The sequence below is a fragment of the Falco rusticolus genome, chromosome 1, assembly GCF_015220075.1.
Source record: "Falco rusticolus isolate bFalRus1 chromosome 1, bFalRus1.pri, whole genome shotgun sequence".
Classification (NCBI taxonomy): domain Eukaryota; kingdom Metazoa; phylum Chordata; class Aves; order Falconiformes; family Falconidae; genus Falco; species Falco rusticolus.
In genome coordinates, this window is record NC_051187.1 from 59,438,823 (window position 1) to 59,457,220 (window position 18,398).

An 18,398-nucleotide genomic window follows, 5' to 3' on the forward strand; every position below is an offset into this window, starting at 1 on the left:
TTTTTTTTAAGCAATTGAAAGAAATCTGAGTTTTCTCTTTGGAAAAGTACCTGTTTACAGCTTCCTGTGCAAAACACTGGTTCCTAAATGTTTGGAGTGGTCTAACTGCAGACCTTCTAAAAAATAAAAAATGAAGGAACAGAGCTATGGAGTTATTTATAAAAATATCTTTTTATGGTCTGCTACGTTAAAATAATTATATAGACAAATTATTCCTGGGAGTGTTGTGGCAGGAGAACAAGGAGAAACCTCTCTAATACTGCAACATTCAGATAGTCAAACCTAGGTTTACTCTAAATTATACTGGGACTAAGCCAGACATGGACATAAGACTAAGTAATTACTCTCTGTTACCGTCCTCTGTTGCCTTAGATTTGATCCTTAACATTTTCCTTCACCTCCATATAATAATTATTTCATTAAAAAGCCTGTTTGCTCAGTATGGGCAGGCAGATGGAATGAATCCTCTGTGTCTGGCTGAAGTCAAGTGCAGTTTTTCTTGGTCTGTGTTTTCTTGCTGGGGTGGCATCCTCTGTGCCGAGGTGACCAGGGCAGTGTCTGAGAGCAAACAAAAGGGGAAGGGTTCTGCCCACAGCTCTGCTGGGCTCAAAGCTGGGCCCACAGAGCTGCCCGGAGGCTGGAGCAGGTGGCTCTGGATCTGCAGCTAACAGTCTGCGTTGCCAAGAAACGTTCTGCTTTTTGGATGATGGTGTTTGGGTAGCAGAAATTGCTGGCTGCGGGGAAATGCTTTTCAGGAGAGAGCAAAATTGCCCAGCTAGTACATAAGAATAGCGCAGTGAAGTTTTCAGGGAGGGGAAGAAAAAAGTGAGGCAAGGGAACAGGGGAGATGGTTGCTTTAGTTTTGCAGGTTGTTGGAATTCCTCATGGCTTGTGGTCAGACCCTAGGGAGGTCTTATCTGGGAAACGCACCCAGAAGGGTGGGGATGGAAACAGTTTGCTAGAGAGGTGGCTAAGTGGGAGATGGAAGGGATGCTGTGGAGAAGAACCAGCTTTCCCTGCCTGGTGCGTTTCAGCAGCTGCACAGCTGGTTTGTTTTCCAAAGTCTGTTTGATGGAGTGGATCTGCAGTGTGTTACCTGCTAAAAAACCAGCTGAAAAGCCAGGTGAGAGCCATCACTGGGAATTTCTCCACTGCTGATAATTCTGACTGACCTTTCTGCAAGCATCTCTCAGATGCTAATTCTAATCCCTGAGTCAATCAGATTTCCCAAGAACTCTCTATTAGCCAAGTTGTAAATGCCTTAAGGCATTTGAAATCTGCACAGCTAAGTAAAGAAAATGCTGGGAAAACAATACTCATAAAAATAACAAAAGTGTATCCTTGTATGTGTATAAAAACCTGTTGATACTGTGTTGGGGACATAGCATTCTTTGTATTGTAAATAGGCATGTCCATTTTAAATGAAAATGTTGACAATTAGTTCTGGTTTTGGGGTGGCATCATCTTTTACCTGCGTGCTACAAGCGTGGCCCAGCGCTTTCAATCTGACAAGCTCTCTAAAAGAAAAGCCAGAGTTGGCTCTAACTTTGGTAAACTTGTAAGTGCTTCATCTGACTTTGCATCCTTATCTCTCTTCTGTTACCTCATTTCAGCTGAAATTTAAACAAGCTTTTTCTTGGCTGACAATTTGAAGAATCAGTGTTATTCCTAGAGGTGAGTTTAAGCAGGGTTGTTGGGGTTTTTTTTAGAGATACAAAAGCAGCTGTGTACATTAAGATACGCTCTTTCTAAGACCTTTGTAGGAAAAGATGCAGCAAGCCCATTTTCTTATCTAATGAGATATACTATATGAATATTCTTGAAAGCAAACTCATTCTTGTTATCCTAAAAGTAAATTTTTTCAGCATTCCACAGAGCAAGATGCCTGTCCCAGAAGGCACAGCACAAGAGGAAATACCCATTCTGTGGGACAGATTAAAAATCCTGTCTCTGCTGACAAATTAATCTTTTCACCAAGACTGTTGTTGGGGAACAGATGGCACAGCTTTTGAATGTAGGCCTGCTTTGGCTTTTGATAAAGCACAAATACATTTTCATGCTATAATCACTCCCTATCAAAGTCTTACCTCTTTCGTTTGCAGACTTCCTTCTAGGTGTTGAATCCCATCTTCCGTTCTGAAAATAAAGTAGGTTGCGCAGAACAGCAACTTTCAGACAACTAGACTTCATTGAAACTGGATTAAAATGTGAGATTTACAATACCGTAAAACCTTAGACTCAGAGGAGATTTTTAGATCTGCTTCTCTTTGTAGGAGGGGAAGGAGAAGGTTTGACAAAGGTTTGCTGTGAAAAGCAAGGATTATCTGCATGTTCAGAGCAGTCCCCAGAAAGTGCAGCAGGCAGGGGTCCGCTGCTTTTCGTCGTCCTCATCTCCTCAGCGCTTCCTGTTGCTTGTTTGCAGCGAGGGGTCACTTTTACTGAAATCATGCTTTTGGATAGAGGAGGGGAAGGCTTAATTTCAGCCTGCTTTGAATGTCAGCATTTTTAGCATCTATTTTTATGGCTCGGAAAACCAACACGGATGTAAATCCAGGTGCTTCCCTAGATACGTGGAGTTCTGCATTCTCAGCTGCCTGGTGGAGAGTCAGATGACCTCGGTGACATACAGTGTGAGAAGGGCTTTGCCCCCTGTGATCATCCCTGACTTGCAGGGGCTGAATAACAGCTTCACTCCTACCTGCACATGGAGGAGCAGGGGAAGGTGGGGAGCTATGGGGAGGAAGAATTCAGGTGAGAGACTTCAAAGGAGTAGTGAGCAGCAGTCAAGTGGAGGATGCGCACTTGCTCAACTGAGGCTGGATGGAAGGTCTCCCAGGTGAAGCCCTGCTGCAGTGGTGGATTTCACCAGCTGGGCCCTCATAAAAGAGGTTCTTGGTAGCCACTTGCCTCAGTTCTCAGCACAGCTCTCACCTTGGTCATTGGTAGTGTTTGTCTGGCTGCTTAGATCCAGTGCCAGCTGTTCTGGGACCCTGAGCAGAGGCAGGAAATGAAAGATCATCAGGTTGATAAAGACAGAAAGAACAACAGGCATGTGAAACAAAACTTTTGATTACTTAGGCTCTTTTTTTTTTTTTTTAACAGTGCTGTAAGGCAAGTGAGTTTTGAAGGAAAGCCGCATGAATGCTGTGTTGCTCTTGCTTCTTCAAGATCATCAGAACATGCATACTAATGTTGAAACTACTGCTTTGCTAGAAGAGGCCTCTTGGTTACTTTTTTAAACTTTGATTTGGACAGAGGAAGGGGTTAAAAACACTGTGGATTTTGAATAAGCTGCAGGGGTAAAGTGTGAGTGTTGCAGGGCAGTTCTTGTAGTGCCCTATGGAGTAGCAGGGATAAGGTAGTATTCACTGCATGGTCCATATTGAGATACTGAGACAGGAAAGCTGTGTCTCAGGAAAATTAGAAATTTTTTTTTTTTACTTTTTTTTTTTTTCCCTGCAGAAAAGCTAAATATATCCTGAATTCTCCCAAGTGTCAGAAGTACCTTCCCTGGCTGAAACTATTGCTAAGTGTAGGGATATTATGGCAGAATGGGTGATGGATGTGTTGCAGGGGTTGTTTGTTTAATGTAACTTGGGCTTCCAGAAGATGGTGCTAAATCTGAGCCATGTGCCTTGAAGCTGCTTTTTGTATTAAGCCTGTTGTTGCATGATAATCTAAATTGGCGCTGGGACCAGCAGAGAAACAATGAAAATCCTTTCAGTGTAAGCAAAGACAAATTACTGAATTATTGAGAGAGAAGGTGTTTCTGTAGCTCAAATGGGCACTTGTAAGATGATTGTAGGCGGTTGTTAGGGCTCCTTATGTCTTATTTTCCTGCTCGTGTGGGATTTCTTATAAAAACAGTACAGAGATTTAACAGCAGATATTTCCAAAATGGCCTTGGTGATTCACTTTAAAAAGGGAAATACCTTATGTGTAGTTATTATAAACTTGGTCTGAATACTGGTTCATTTTTGGCAATCTTGGTTGTGCAAGATCTGCAAACTCAGTAGACTGTGACAAGCCCTGCTTTTTTTTTCCTGCTTTCCCTCAGTTTTAAACATTTCTTAAATGTTCTTAGATAGTTTATTCTGAAATTGCAGATTGTTACTCCGTAATTAATTAATTGCTCAGTTTGTTTCCCTTGGAGAATCAGATGGGAGCTGACATCATTCATATGCAGAGAACTTCTAGGTGTGCTTGTTAGAGATAGAAAAACGTATAAATCAATATGGAAAACATAAATAACTATCTATAGTATGTGTCCTCACTGAACAGCAGCAAACATGTACCTGCTCGCTTTTTCCTGCTACTCCAGACAAACAGCACCTAGAGAGGTAACTGTTCTTGCCCTCTCCTTCACAGGCTGGGTAAGATCAGCACGTGGGGAGAACTGTGCATACTGGGGATGCTGGCTCATCTAGTGATACTTAGAGAGGCCCCAAAATTCGTTTTTAGGCATTGCAGCTACTGGTTTCCCCCATGATTTTTCTTTGTCCTGTTGCCTTCCCCCAGAAACTGTGTGGAGGGAGCTGCAGCACGTGTTAAACGAAGACTTCAGGAGGTAACAGTTCTCCTCTTCTGATGAGGGAAAGACTGTAACACTGTATTACTGTTGAAAAGCACACTGCAAAATATGTTTTAATTAGAGTGTAGTTTGCTGCAGTGTAATTAAGAGTAAAAAGCTTACACTTAGTGGAGCTGTGCATTTTATTATTGTGCTTTCTTTTAGCACAATATTTCTTAGCATTGCCTTAGAGAGAAGGAAAGAGAATATGGGAGACCACAGCATTCATAGTTACAGTCTGCAGCAATAATTTTTTTGAAGACTGCTTATGAATTTGACTTGAATAATTTTCAATAGCATCTCGTGCCAGAGGAATATAATACTTCAGTTTTAGTAGCGCATGGCACTTCAAGAAGAGGGCAGACAGAGTTGAGCTGGCTATGTTCTCGATTGGGATAAATAGCTTTCTACTAATAAATGCAAACTAATGGGGACTTTAATGTTGAAGGAGCATTACATTATTTTTACTGTTGAAATAACAAACCAAAACTAGCAAATCTTCTGAGATGTATATAAGTGAAGACAAAGCAGTGTCAAACGTGATTTTTGGCTACCTGCATTTTGATTCAGGTTTTTTACAACACTTTGGTATGGCAAGTCAAAATGAAATAAATCAACTATATGTCAAAGACTAATTGCATACTAATTGCATCAGGAAGTCTCCTAATGACATCTTTTTGTAGATTTCCTTTTTCAGGGTTACTTTTTCATGAGAAAAATATTTTTATTTCTTGCTCTCTCCCTTTCCACCCACGTTACAATTTTCCAAAGGACAGAAGTTATGGTTCCTGATGAGATTTTCATTTGCATATGCAACCCTGGGGAAGGTCAGATGCTTTCCCGTCACCTCATATACTGATGATGATACCAATTCCTTACACATAACCGGTCACACATAAATTTGAGCTTAAGTTGCAGGAACAGTCACTCAACATCACAAGAGATTGCTTATCTGTAACAGCTAACTCCAGAAACTGCACTGTAGGTAGGTTCAGTCATTTGCCTCTCTCAAAAGTAAAAAATGCGGTATTGCTATTCCTGTCTCTCTTTCCCACTCCTCGTGTCTGGCTGCTTAGTTTTCCAGCTCAGTTATGCTGCTACATTGGTCCCTAAAGCTGTGTTGCAAACCAGGTAATTGAAATTTCCACTCTTAACAGTGGCAACTTCTCTGCTATTAGAGACTGGAGGTACACTTAACAGAGGAAGTACTTCTTGAAACTGGATATATATTTTCTGGTTTATACCAACTGGTATTTTAAAACTGAATACATTGGTGGTTTTATCACAATTAACACTCTGTGTCTTAAATTCTCATGAGTTTTCACTCCCAGAGTCCATGCCTTGAACTGAGTCGAAGAGATGTAGTGCACTGTGGCCAACTGCTGCTCCCAGGTGTTTTGCATTAGGAAGCAAATAGAGCTGAGGGAGAAAGGGTGTTTCACAGCTAAATGCTGTTCACAAGCCTTTGGCCCAGTTCCCAAACATAGCTGTGATTGCATTAGAGGTGATTTAGCCAGATGTCCTGTCGCATGTGTGTTTGAGTTGCAGAAATCGGTAGAATGGCTTTCTTTAGCTTTTGTGTGGTTAGATTAATTAGCCAAGAGATGCATGTACTGGTGTATAAAAGAGTAGCATGCTGTCCTCCTTCCAGTGTCTCAAAGTTAAAGTTGTGATGCAGTTAATTCAGGCGACATCCCTCCTATTCCAGCTCTCACTGATGTTCGAGAGGGCAGTCTCGATGGTTTGGTCCCACAGTTCAAGCCTGCTTTTAGCTGCAGTGGTTGCTGACTTCATTTCTTCTCCAGTGGTAGGGTAGAGGTCATTTCCAAGCACCTTGAAAGGGGCACAGTGATGTGGCTGTAGGGCACAAGCTAGGTGTTTAATAACTTCGCTGAAACTGGAGACTTAAATTTGGAAACAAAGGAAGAAAGTTAACTCAGCCCTTCATGCTTCCCAATGAATCTACCTGGAGCTTGTATAGAAAGAGTTCATTATTTGGAACTCGGTTCAACTCCATGGCTCACTGGCTTTTGCTTTTCTTATATTTCACATATTTTTGCAGGTGATTTTAATGGGTAGGCTGAATTAACAGACAATCTAAAAAAGGAAAAAAAAGCTTCTGTATGTAGAAATTCTCTTGGTGGATCATGAATGGTAATATCAAAGTCTAAAGCATGATAGAATTAAATACCTTAAAGATCTTATTCCGATAAATGTAATTTAATATAATACATATTTTAACTTAATATATTTAATATATCTAAATATTTTAACATGTATTAATTGTTGAACGCATTGTTTCCTCCATAAGTAAAGCAGATACCCAAATTCAAAACAAAAGAAATTAAGTAACCTTCAAATACAGGCTGGGTGCACGCCAGCACCTGGGGGGTGTTGGATGACAGGTATCTAGATACTGATTGCAAAGTTACATACCAAGTGGCTAAAAGATTAGTTCTTTAAATATATCCCTCTGAAGAAACAACACAGTTTTATATTCAAGGCTATGGATTATTACTGTGGACTGTTCCAATTGGTGTGTTTCAGGGTCTTTTGTGGAAAGCCAGATCATACATTGTATGTTGTCTCCCTGCTGCTAGGCAGTGCGTTACCCCGTTTTGCAGGTGTAGGTGCCCCACGTAGATGGGGTGAGAACTGGTGAGCTGGGCTGTGTCCTGCTCTGCTCCAGGGAAAGTCTCTTTGCTGTGCTGAAGAAACAAGACAAGTTCCTGCGTGTGTCCTAGCTCTAGGTGGCTGTTCGGCATTCCTGCACTTCAAGTATCTACCTGTTTTTTAAACAATACTTGTGTTCAAGGTGTTTTGCCATTTAGTCTAGGTTTCTGACTGCCTTTGATGCCTGAAGATTTACAATACAGAAATTTCTCAGTGTTGGAAACTCCCAGAATGATTTATTTTATTTTCTTTAAATCTTGAAAAGTGCTTGTTCCAGGTAGAAAGCTAGGGCAAGACCAGCATCTTTGAAACACGCAGTTTCATTTTACAGATTAATTCTTTATTTAACCTAACAGCATATTCCTATCCAAACAGTCAAGCCTGTGATTCTTTAAAAACAAATAAATCATGTGAACGTGGTGAACTTGAAACTTGGTGAACTTGGCGTACTGAATGGGCAGAGGCCTCTTGCATTTGTAGCTTTCCTGCCTTGTCAAAGGAAATTAGCTTGCAGACTCTGAAATGTTTTGGCCTTTAGGAGGATGAGCTGTAAAGCTCACCAGAGGGAGAATTGGTCCTTGTCATCTCTCCCCACATTGTTTTCCACTTCTCCCAACTATCATATTTCAAACTCCAGGCCTTAGTCCAGCCCACACACAATTTTTGTAACCAGCTTAGTCAGGGACATGATTTCCCTCCCTACTTCTGCCTGTTACACTTAGTTTATAGCAGTAATGCCTGCTTTGTGGGAGTTGCTTCAATAAAATTGTTCCTCTCCTCGTGCAAGGGGACTAGCTGTAGAAGCAGAGGACTTTTGTGTTGGGAGTAATTGCATCTTCCACGCGTGGGTGGACTGCTCGAAGTACGCAGGTCTGATCAAAGCTGTTTGTCTTCTCTGTTTTGACATCGCCGTGTTGAAGTGTCTTGATGGTTCTCACCAATGTCTCTGGAAAGGACGAGCTTGGGAGTGCAACCATGCAGGTTCATCCCTGTCCCAGGGCGCAGGGGATTCCGCACTGCATCTGTGTGCACTGCCTTCAGTGTGGTGCTGGAGGCTGGTGGCACTGTCAGTTGCAGCAGCGTCTCAGCTGGAGTTGAAACAGCCATTCAGGTTTAAAAAAAATTAAAAATCTTCCATACTTGGGCAAGCTGCGTTGTTGTTACTGTCTTTTAACAACATGAATGTCAACAGTCAACTTTTGCTATATGGTATATAATTACGAAGCAAAGGAGTGACCTCAGTCACACATATTTTATTTGAGATTATTAAGAGTGCCATTCTGGTTATGATTCAGCAGTAAAAGACTTCACTGAAACCATGCCCACTGTTTTAAGTTACACTGTGGACTCTGAACTGCTGCAGAGCACTTCTGCCTTCGGGCACCACGATGTCGAGATTTTTCAAGTGGCTGTTTTTTGTGGGAGAGGACAGGGCTTATTGTAAGAGTTGCATGAAGCGCTTCAGAAACACTGCAGGTTTTTTCCCTTTCTTTCCTTCCCCCTCCCCTTTTTCCTTGAGCTATTTAAACCCCAATAAACAAAAAGTTGTAACTATGGGCAATACCTTAATGCCTTTGGCAATGTTCGTGCTTTCTGTAAGGATGGCTCCATCTTTCACCTAGAAATGGCTAAGCAAGGGGGTTTTCTTCAGACGCACAGCTCTGCTGCCAGATCACACAGAAGCAGATCACCGTGACAGTGCCTTTGACCAGATAAATCTTGCATCCTAACCTTTCTTAAAACCAGCTGCCTGTGTCCCTGCTGCAGGTGCGGCTGTGGAGGCACGCCGGAGCGCGGAGGGGCTGGCCGGGAGCACCGTACAGCATGCTGGTGCCATCTGATGGTAAGCCTTCGCAGCAGGTTTTCCCCCTTCCCGTCAATGTCAACAAGCTTTTCGTTTATTTTGTGGGAGTAGCATGAGATGACATTAGTTCCAGGTTATATATACATATATATATAGCAGAAATATAAGTATTATATTCATTAAAGAAATCTAGAATGGTTTGTGTGCGTGTCTTTATTCATCCTGTGGTTTAGAAACAGCTTTTGAACTAAACTGCAACTCAGGATATGACTTTCACGCTTATTTTTCTTTATTTTTGTCCCCTAGAAGTAACTATTAATTACAGACATGGTCTTCCTGTGATAACTCTTACGCTCCCCTCAAGAAGTGAACGCTGTCAGTTTGCCGTTAAGCCAATGATGACCACTGTAGGGGCATTCCTGCAGGATGTGCAAAAAGAAGATAAAGGAATTGAGAGACTGGAAGTCTTTACAACAGGTATCTTACATTTCTCAAAATTAATATATGCCTTTTCAAATGGACTGTACTTCTCTCCTGAAGCATGAGCTCAGTCATCCATCAGGTTTAGCATTGATGCTGTTGGGATAGCTCTTGAACGCTTCTGAGGTTTATTGGTGTTTCAAATTTCTTATGAGTCCTCTTCAATAGGCTGTTTAAAAATGCAGAATTGGACATGTTACTGTAATCGTCCTTGTATCCCAGTAGTGTTCTCTATTATCTTTTCCAGGTAGCTTCTCTTTGTAATGCTGTCTTTAATTAAGTGTCTCTCCTGGTTTCTTTGGTATCTTTTTCTTCCTTTTCCTCTATGATCCTTCTTAAAGACAACCAGTCGAGCTCTTGAATGTGATCTGCCTCTGCCAGTTGTTCAGTGTTTTCTGGAGCTGGAAGAATCCATTTGCCTTACTACAAACTTGAACTGATACGGAAAACTTACTGAGAGCTAAGCAATCATATAACGTGGGCAATGATAAAGGGCAGCTTTTTGAGACATTGGCGAGGTTTCATTCATCAGCTGGAGTACAGTACTTTGGGGTGCTTGGGTTGAAAGGAAGAAGCTATACCGATACGGTCTTTCCTCCTTGTGGCACACTGTTTATCCCATTGTCCCAAGTCTTCAGGTAATTTTCTCAGTCTCTGCTCATTGTTTTAATGGGTTTTGTCTCTTTGGTCTGCCTGTTGATAAAAGCTAACATCCAGTTAGTTAAACTGCTTTTCCATTTTATTTCCAGGGCACTTGGTTTGTGGTTTGGCAGTGCTTTGTAGTTTTTCCACAGCAGTTCTGAAGAGTCTTGCCACCCCTGCCCTCATCCTAGAGAAGGACTTCTCAAAAGTAGAAATGAGAGGTAGCTTTCTTGTCTCGATCTTGTAGAATAGGTACTTGAATTTGGCTAACTAAAAGCATCTATGTACTCCCTTCCCTTCTGACCCCTCTAAAAGGAAAGGAAAAAAAAATCTATATGCCTATAGAAAGATTGATTTTCCATCAGGTAACACATAAACAGAATAAAGGATGGAGTCAAGGAAAGTTGGTCCGAAGTTTCATTGCTGGGTGCATTCATAACATTCCCTTTTCTTGGTGGTTGATATTGCAGAGGTTCTGCAAGTACTTTTAAAGGAACTGAAAATAGATTTATGCTTCTAGAAGATTGGGAAGCCACAGATCTAGGAGAAGCTGCTTTAGTTGCCTTCAGGAGCACATTTAGTAAACCAGGAAAATACCCCATAGAGCAATACATTTATATCCTCTAGAGCAATGGAGATGTGATCTGTGTGGATCCCAGTATGTGCATGAGCTTCGTGTGCACAGGGACTTCAGCATTTTTTGGTGTTTTGTTTTTTTTTTTTTAATGCTGCATCCACTAGGCAGCACAGGTAGAAAATTCACTTGAAAAAGATAATTTCATAACAGACTCTTGTATCTTTGGAAGCTCCTGTAATAAATGGTCATTGTCAGCAGCTGGCCTTCCCCTTAACATGGAAGTTTTCACTAAAAAGGATTTCTGACTGGGCTGAGGCAGAACATGCACAGGCAAACAATTAACCTCTAGGTACTGCTGTTGTGCAGAGACATCCATGACAGAAGTATTTGATTCACTGCTGAATTGCATTCTTCTGCGGTATGTCAGCAAAAGCTGTCTGCTAGTTCTGCTTCAGTGCAAGCATCTGTCACTTCTGAAGTATAAGATATTTTCTGTAAGAAACCTACAAGTCTGGCATTTTTGGTACGGACAGGCAGCAGGTTCCAAAGTGAAAAGGAATTTGGGCCATTTTCACCTATTATCATTGTTAAAAACGCCGTCCTTTCCCCCGCTCCCAATTTTGGAATAGAAACATTGTGGCTTTAATGAAAACAATGACCACTAAACCATTCTCTGCTCTGTATTTTTCAAGCTCTGTTCTGTATTTTTCAAGTGCCAGGCAATTGTAACCTTAGAGAACAGCTTAGATGTTTAATTTATTAGGAAACTGATACTGTAAAGAGAAACTGTTGGTCAAGTACCAAGAGTTGAATTTAAGCATTTATTATTAAAGAAGAATTATGAAGACTCGATTTAGTGCAGACACTTCTTCTGTGTCATTTAGCCATTAAATGAAACCCAACCTTAACTGAAAGTATTAGGGCTGCGTATGACAACGCACTTTCATTTTCTGTGGGTTTGATTTTGGTCCTGCAAAACTTCTGTACTTGTGCATAGGCCTTTTGCTGAAAGCTGGTGCAAAATTTTCTAAAATAAAACACCTCCCCCCAAGACTTTTCTGCTTTTCAGTTAATAAAAGGTTGGACAGGTTATTAAATCAGTGTTGTATCACACCCAGAACAAACAGCTTGCCTGGCACATCTTTTGAAAAGCATTTTTTGTTTAAATGTCACTTCATAAATGTCACCTTAATAATTTAAATGCAAATGAGCTTTCATGTTGTATTACCCTGTATAAAAAAAAAAAAAAGACCAAAAAAAAAAAAAAAGGAGAAGGAATAAAAGCAGTGAGTGGATGGGCACATTAAAATTTCTGATTTTGCACTGGAAGCGATAGCCTTCCAGGTTTGCTTTGCCACCCAGACAGGGTGGCCCGAGCGCCAGCTGGTGTGTTGGCTCCCAGGGTCCAGTAGTCTCAGCCTCAGCAGATGGGGACCCAAGGACAGAGTTCCAGTGAATGCCTAACTGCAGGTGTGGGGTTGTCTATGGTGCCTTTCTGTAGCGGGCCCATGGGCACAGATGTGCTGTGACAAATATTTACGTACAAAAATCTTCATATTTTGTAGCCTGATCACTATTCATCTCGGGAGTAAAGCCACCGTTTCCCGCCACTGCCCACACCTTGGCGGGGGCAGGAGAAGATGCCCTTTTTATATACAGCAAATAAAGACCAGGTCAAATGGGTACCATGGAGCAGCTGCTCTGTGGCTTTTGAACCCACCCCCCCATGCCACCACAATGGTGTGTGGCTCCGGGGGTTCTTGGGCCATCTGAAGTCCCGGGGGGGCTGGTTTTATTGGGTGGCTCTGGGATCTGCTGGACTTGGGCCAGTGAGAGCTCCAGGGATCCACTGTTATGTGTTGCTGCTAATGACTCCAAGAGCTGTTTTTCAGTTTCTTCAGCTCCCCATGGGATGTGATGTGTTCCTTTGCCTCCTAGCTGGAATGAGGTGGAGTGGATGGTGAAATGAGGAGATATGAAAGCCAGAAGGCAGAACGAGCAATAAGATACTAAAGAGAAGAGGTTATTTACAAACTTCAGGCCCCTTTAAACAGGGAAACAAAAAGCAGAGATGGGACGAAACAGATCTTTTACATTTCAACAGAAGTTTTAGATTACATCTGCCCTTGTATATTGAATGTAAAATAGGAAGGGAAGCATTTCTCATTGGATGCAGTTGTTTCTTCTGTTACCAAGACATCAGAAATGTTGCTGGATTACTACTGATCTCGCAAGATCTGCTATGTTGAGAATGCCCTGGGAAGGGCTGCTGTGTGTCCATGCTTTTGGATATCAGCCTTTTCATATATTGAAGTTGTGGTTCATCCACTAGTGGCAAATCTCTTCTAAGCCCTAGGCAGACACAAATACTGCCTTTTGGCTGAAAGCGCCCTTGGCAAAGAAAAGTGGTAGAGAGGGAATGAGAAGAAGGAACAAATATAAAAGCAGGATAAAATCTTCAACACCTAGCTTTCCTGATTGAATGTCCCAGTTACCCCTTTGTCTCTGAATTTAAGTCATGGAAAATAGATATTTATTTATTTTTTCTCAGTCTGTTCTCTTGTGTTGCTGATGAGGTAGCATTAATGTATATTTTTGCATTAAAAAGAAAAGTAGAAAAGGGGTTTCCAGAGCTTTTTAGACTAATGCTTCTGTGGCTCCTGGTCTGCCTTGTACTGAACAGTCTAGCTATCTACTTCTTAACTCCTAGTCACAACTGATCGTGAAACAGATTTCAAGTACAAGTAAAAAAATCTGAACACCACTACTGACAAGAATTGCTCCTTTTGACTAGAAGAGCCTGTTTAAGGAAATACATAAATCTATAACTGAAGATGAGGTCTTTGAAGGTCTTCTAAGTTTCCAAAACCCATTGTCCTAGTGAAGATGCAAACTTGTGTGTAGATGGAGAAACAAAAATGCATATCTTTACCTTGCAATTTGTTGCTGTTTTATGCAAGACTTCTTTTTCTTCTGTCCTTCCCTTTGCAGTGGGCCAATTCTAGTCATAATCGTAACAGAAGAAAATGCGAGTCTGCTCGTAGTAGTGGCAAGTCCAAATGACGCTGCTAGGAAGGCATTCAAGCACACTGTGTTGATGTGTTCCTCCTTACTGTTTAGCGTCAGTTACCAGGTTTACTAAAAATACAGTTCCCTTCCACACATCATTAAAAAAGAACTGTAGCACTTTTCCAAAGGGGTATTGGCTAATGTTTAAGATTCCTTATGACAAATGATTTAGAACTTAAATCTTTCTTCTGCAGATGGTAGCAAGGTTTCGAGTGCAGCCTTGATGGAGGTCTTACTGATGAATGACTTCAAACTTGTTATCAATGACACAACGTACAGTGTGTCACCTCCTGTAAAAGGTAAGAGCAACGCTTAATAACTATCTCACTTCAGCCAGTGAAAGGCATGGGAAGACTCAGAAAACTGGAACCCATCCAAAGAAAGACATCTATCTTTGGTTTTTTTTACCATGGGATAGGCCTGCTTTTGGGGATTGGAGGTGGGGAGAGAGTGAAGAAGAGTAGGTTCCTGAAGTGTTTTATATGACAAACATTTTCTTTTCAGATAAGCTGAGTAGTGAGCATGCTACTGAAATGGAAGATATCAAATCTTTGGTCCACAGATTGTTTGTGGCTCTACATTTAGAAGATCACCAGATCAGGAAAGAGAGAGAATTGCTACAGAAAGTGGACCATCTGAAAGAAGAGCTGCTGCCTCTTGAACAGGTTGGAAAGTGGGGTTACTTTTTTAAAAAAATTCAAAAGCATTTCCTTTCATCAAGAGTAAGTCCTGTGACAGAACAAAATCAGCATGAATGGCTAGGGTGTGTCTGTTTTGTTTGTTATGTCAACAATGGTCAATTCAAATGTAATTCAAATTATTTTCAATTCAGTTCTTCTCCTTCCTGATACACATATTCCCTGGGAAGAAACCACAACACCTGGAGAAAGCTGTCATGATCAGGCCTCAGTGTGGCTAGTATTGGGCTTGAAAGTCCACTCAGTCCCCTGTTGCTGTATGAGTTCTGAATACCCATTATGGAAAAAACAATAGTGAGGTACAAATCACCTGTAGCTTAGGCTAGGGTTTTCTCTGTCCCCGAGGCAGCAAGGCACATTGTTTGGATTAATGGTTGCCAGAACCCAAGAAGGGAAGATATGAAAGTTGATCCGGGGCAGGCTAAGCTAACCCAGCATAAGGGGAGGAAGCCAGAAAGAGCCTGGCAAAGTGGACAGACTTTTCCTTGGCTTCGGACCTGCTTTGTGAGGACCAGCCTCAGCGTTAAACAGAGCTGCCTTGAAATGGAAATCCAGTAGACATAAATCCCTAGTAGTGGGGACATTAAAAGCAGGATTTCTTGGTGCACAACAGACAGGAGATCTGGTTGCCCTTGGATTTCAGTCTTTTTCTTTCTCAGCAGGGTAAGTCGGTAAGAAGTCAGTAAAAGATCCTGAAAAAGGATCTAGGCCAGCAGAAAACATAGTTGGGGAGCTGCCCACCAGCAGAGTACTCATGTTTGCCTGAACAGGTTTCTCTGTTTCTTTTCCTTAGATGAAAGCCAGAATCACTGGCAGCGCTGATGCAAAGACCTCCAGGCTTCTGTGGGTTGGCCTAGCTCTGATGTCAACACAGGGGGGAGCGCTGGCATGGCTCACATGGTGGGTCTATTCCTGGGACATCATGGAGCCGGTCACATACTTCATTACTTATGGGAGTGCCATGGCTTTCTATGCCTACTTTGTTCTTACTAAGCAGGTAAGCCCTCGTTTTGTAAACGTCTGGAGTATTGTAAAGAGGGAAAACAGACTCTGAAAATCACAGTGTTTGGGCTCTGATGAAAATACAGTTCTGTAAGTAGCCTTGCTGTCAGACAGGGACTTGTTTGATCCCCAGTAGTGCTGGATACAAGCATTACATTGTGCAAAATCAAGCCAGGTACTGTTACACATGAACTGCAGAGCAGCTACCGAGCATAACTACGATCTGTAAGATTGCATAACCTAGGGAATGAAAAGTGATGAAAGAAGTCTCTTATTTTTTAATAGATCACTTTGAATAATAAACAGCACCTTGCTTATTGCTGTGAAGGGTGAGCAACTAGTAGTGCTGTGCCAGTTTGTGAACGCTGCCTTGTGGAAGCAAATCACTGAACTGTAGCTTTTATTCGCTGGAGTTTATGTATAAACGGTACAGGGTACCGAGCCGTTTGGAACTCTGCCAGTTGCATTATTGAAATATACCTAATTTAGTGCCTGGAAAAAAAAAGTTATTACATTGTTCTTCAGAATCCATCTGCATAATCTGACTGCTTTTCCTCAACTTTGAATGAATGGAAGTAAATGTAGGACACCTGAAATGGGGCAGGAAACAGGCATTGTTGAGAAGAAAAAAAGTTCGAGCAACAAAACCCCCAGATCTTAACTGAGCTGCACAATACAGACTTGTTCTGAAATCCTGTTAAGATTTCCAGAAATGTTTGTTTTTCCTGTTTTAGCTCTGTACTTTACTCCCAAAGTGGACATTTTGATATTGAACTTTCTGTGATGCAGAACGCATTTTGCTATGGAGATATATGGAAGAGTAACCAACTCTTCCTTCCACAATTACTAATGGATCTGTAGACCTCCTGAAACATCGGGTTCCTTTAGTGAGAAGGGGAAATGTGTCTGTTTTTATGAAGAGTTGGCTCTGAATGCACGTTTTACTCCTTCTCACTGATTTTTAAGAACAGCTAAGGCATTCCTACTTTTTGTATATGAGTAGGCAGAGATTGCTACTTGGCTTTTTTGAACAACTGATGGCACCATTGCTTGAGACTTTCAAGTAAGTCCTTGAGAAACAGTAGCTGAACTTTCTCCTTGGAAGTAGTGTCCATTGACTCAGGTGGCTCCAGTCATGAAGATTACATAATGTCTTTATTATAATCAAAAATTCCTTTAGACATGATAGAAATTACTCCTACCATGTCTTATAAGGGCATAACTTCACATGTAGCCTCTTAACAGAACATATACAGGTGTTGAACAAGATAAAACTGAAACAGGCTGAATTTCTAGTGAAAACTTATCTGTATAATATATGTATAATTACTGTATGTATGTATTACATGTATAATTATAATCTTCTGACCTCTACCCGGTTTTCTTGCTAACCCCAAATATGTGCCCTACTTTCTTCACCAGGACTACATTTACCCCGATGCTAAAGACAGGCAGTTCCTCCACTACTTCTATCGGAAATCCAAAACCCAGCATTTTAATGTGGAACGATATAACAAGCTCAAAGACGACCTAGCAGAGGTATTTAAATACAGTCCTTAAATACTGAGGTAGCCTCTGGCTTAAGACTTTTTCAGTAAACTCTCAGCTAACGGAAAACTGACCTCAAGGTTTGCTACTTACACTCAAAACTGTGTTGCTGATCAGCCAGTTTCAGCTATTCAGATAACCATACAGTGTTTGCCATTGACGTATAAGCTACTTCATTAAGTCACCAGAAAGGGAGACCTTCATGAATTTAATTTAAAACAAATAAATCCGTTTATCAGCCCTACACATCCATTTTTTTGCATACTCTTCAAATGTTGCATTTTTGGCCATTTTAATAGAACAGCTCTGTTGCTTTTGGAGACAGTATGTTTGCTGCGCTGCTGTAGTAGCACAGTCTTCACCCTTCCTGCGCAGGAGCCTGTCTTGCAGAGTTTAGCATTTGACATCTTCATCCTATCCCTTAGGTAAAAGGCTTAGATTTACAGAGTATGGGTGACAGGATGGAAAAGGTGGTGTGGGCACCTAGGAGAAACTTTGTAGTCTTCATGAAAAACTGTAGCAGATCTCTCTCTCCTCAGTTCTTACTCCCGCATCCCATCTCACCAGCCCTCTGTTCAATGCCTCATAAAAGGAAATTGAAACTACCCCTGATTGTAGTCCAAGACCTGTGGGTTTAGGGTATCACTTCGTGAGCCACACTTGACATCAGGCTAGAGTTTGATGCTTTTTCAGTAGCTTGTATAAATCATGTAATTATGCTTTCAGGAAAATAATACTTTGGGGTGTGGGCGAGTGGGTGGACGAGCAGGGCACATGCTTCTCTCTGGTGACAGGCTGAATAACCTGAGCAGGTCTGAAAATGTTCAGCATCCTCCATTTGATTAGTTTGATTTCTTGCGTAAGACCAGTCCCTTCTGAGAAAGGAAAGATACTGCATGTGTGAAAGAGGAGAAAACAGAGGGCTGCAGAAGATGAACTCTCACTCTTTCTTGCACTGGCAGGCAGAAGAATCCTTGAAGCGTCTCCGCCAACCTCTGCATCTGAGGCTTCCAATCCAGGAAATCAATAACAAGGACTGACTTTGGTTTTGTATATATTAGAATCATCCTTTCAAAGCTGATATGAGCATTTAGTTACTTTATAGAAACTGGGTATTTTTGACCACTATACTTTTGAAAGTTGCAATAAATATCTATAAAAATTATTTGGTCACTTGATGGTTTGGGGTTTTTTTTTTTGAAGCCTATGAAGAAGCTGCTGAAGCAAAGTTCTTCAACATATTTGTTAAAGCTCATTAGTAAAATGGGGACATTCTGCCTGATGGTAAAATTATAGGGACGCTTTATAGAACATGGTTGCCTTTTTAGTACCATT

The 18,398-nt window shown here is 41.4% G+C and overlaps 1 protein-coding gene across 2 annotated transcripts in view; it reads left to right on the forward strand.

Moving 5' to 3' along the window:
- Positions 1–18,234, forward strand: part of MCUB (mitochondrial calcium uniporter dominant negative subunit beta) — a 52,686-nt gene extending 34,452 nt beyond the window's left edge. The window contains exons 3-9 of one of the 2 annotated variants that reach the window (XM_037381013.1): positions 9,011–9,086; positions 9,354–9,524; positions 14,010–14,114; positions 14,320–14,480; positions 15,307–15,510; positions 16,938–17,054; positions 18,026–18,234. In XM_037381013.1, coding sequence (XP_037236910.1) covers positions 9,011–9,086; positions 9,354–9,524; positions 14,010–14,114; positions 14,320–14,480; positions 15,307–15,510; positions 16,938–17,054; positions 18,026–18,103 — 912 coding nt within the window. In that variant the 3' untranslated portion in view covers positions 18,104–18,234. The remainder of the gene's footprint in view (positions 1–9,010; positions 9,087–9,353; positions 9,525–14,009; positions 14,115–14,319; positions 14,481–15,306; positions 15,511–16,937; positions 17,055–18,025) is intronic. The other variant, XM_037381020.1, reaches the window with a different exon arrangement.
- The last annotated feature ends 164 nt before the right edge of the window (positions 18,235–18,398 follow it).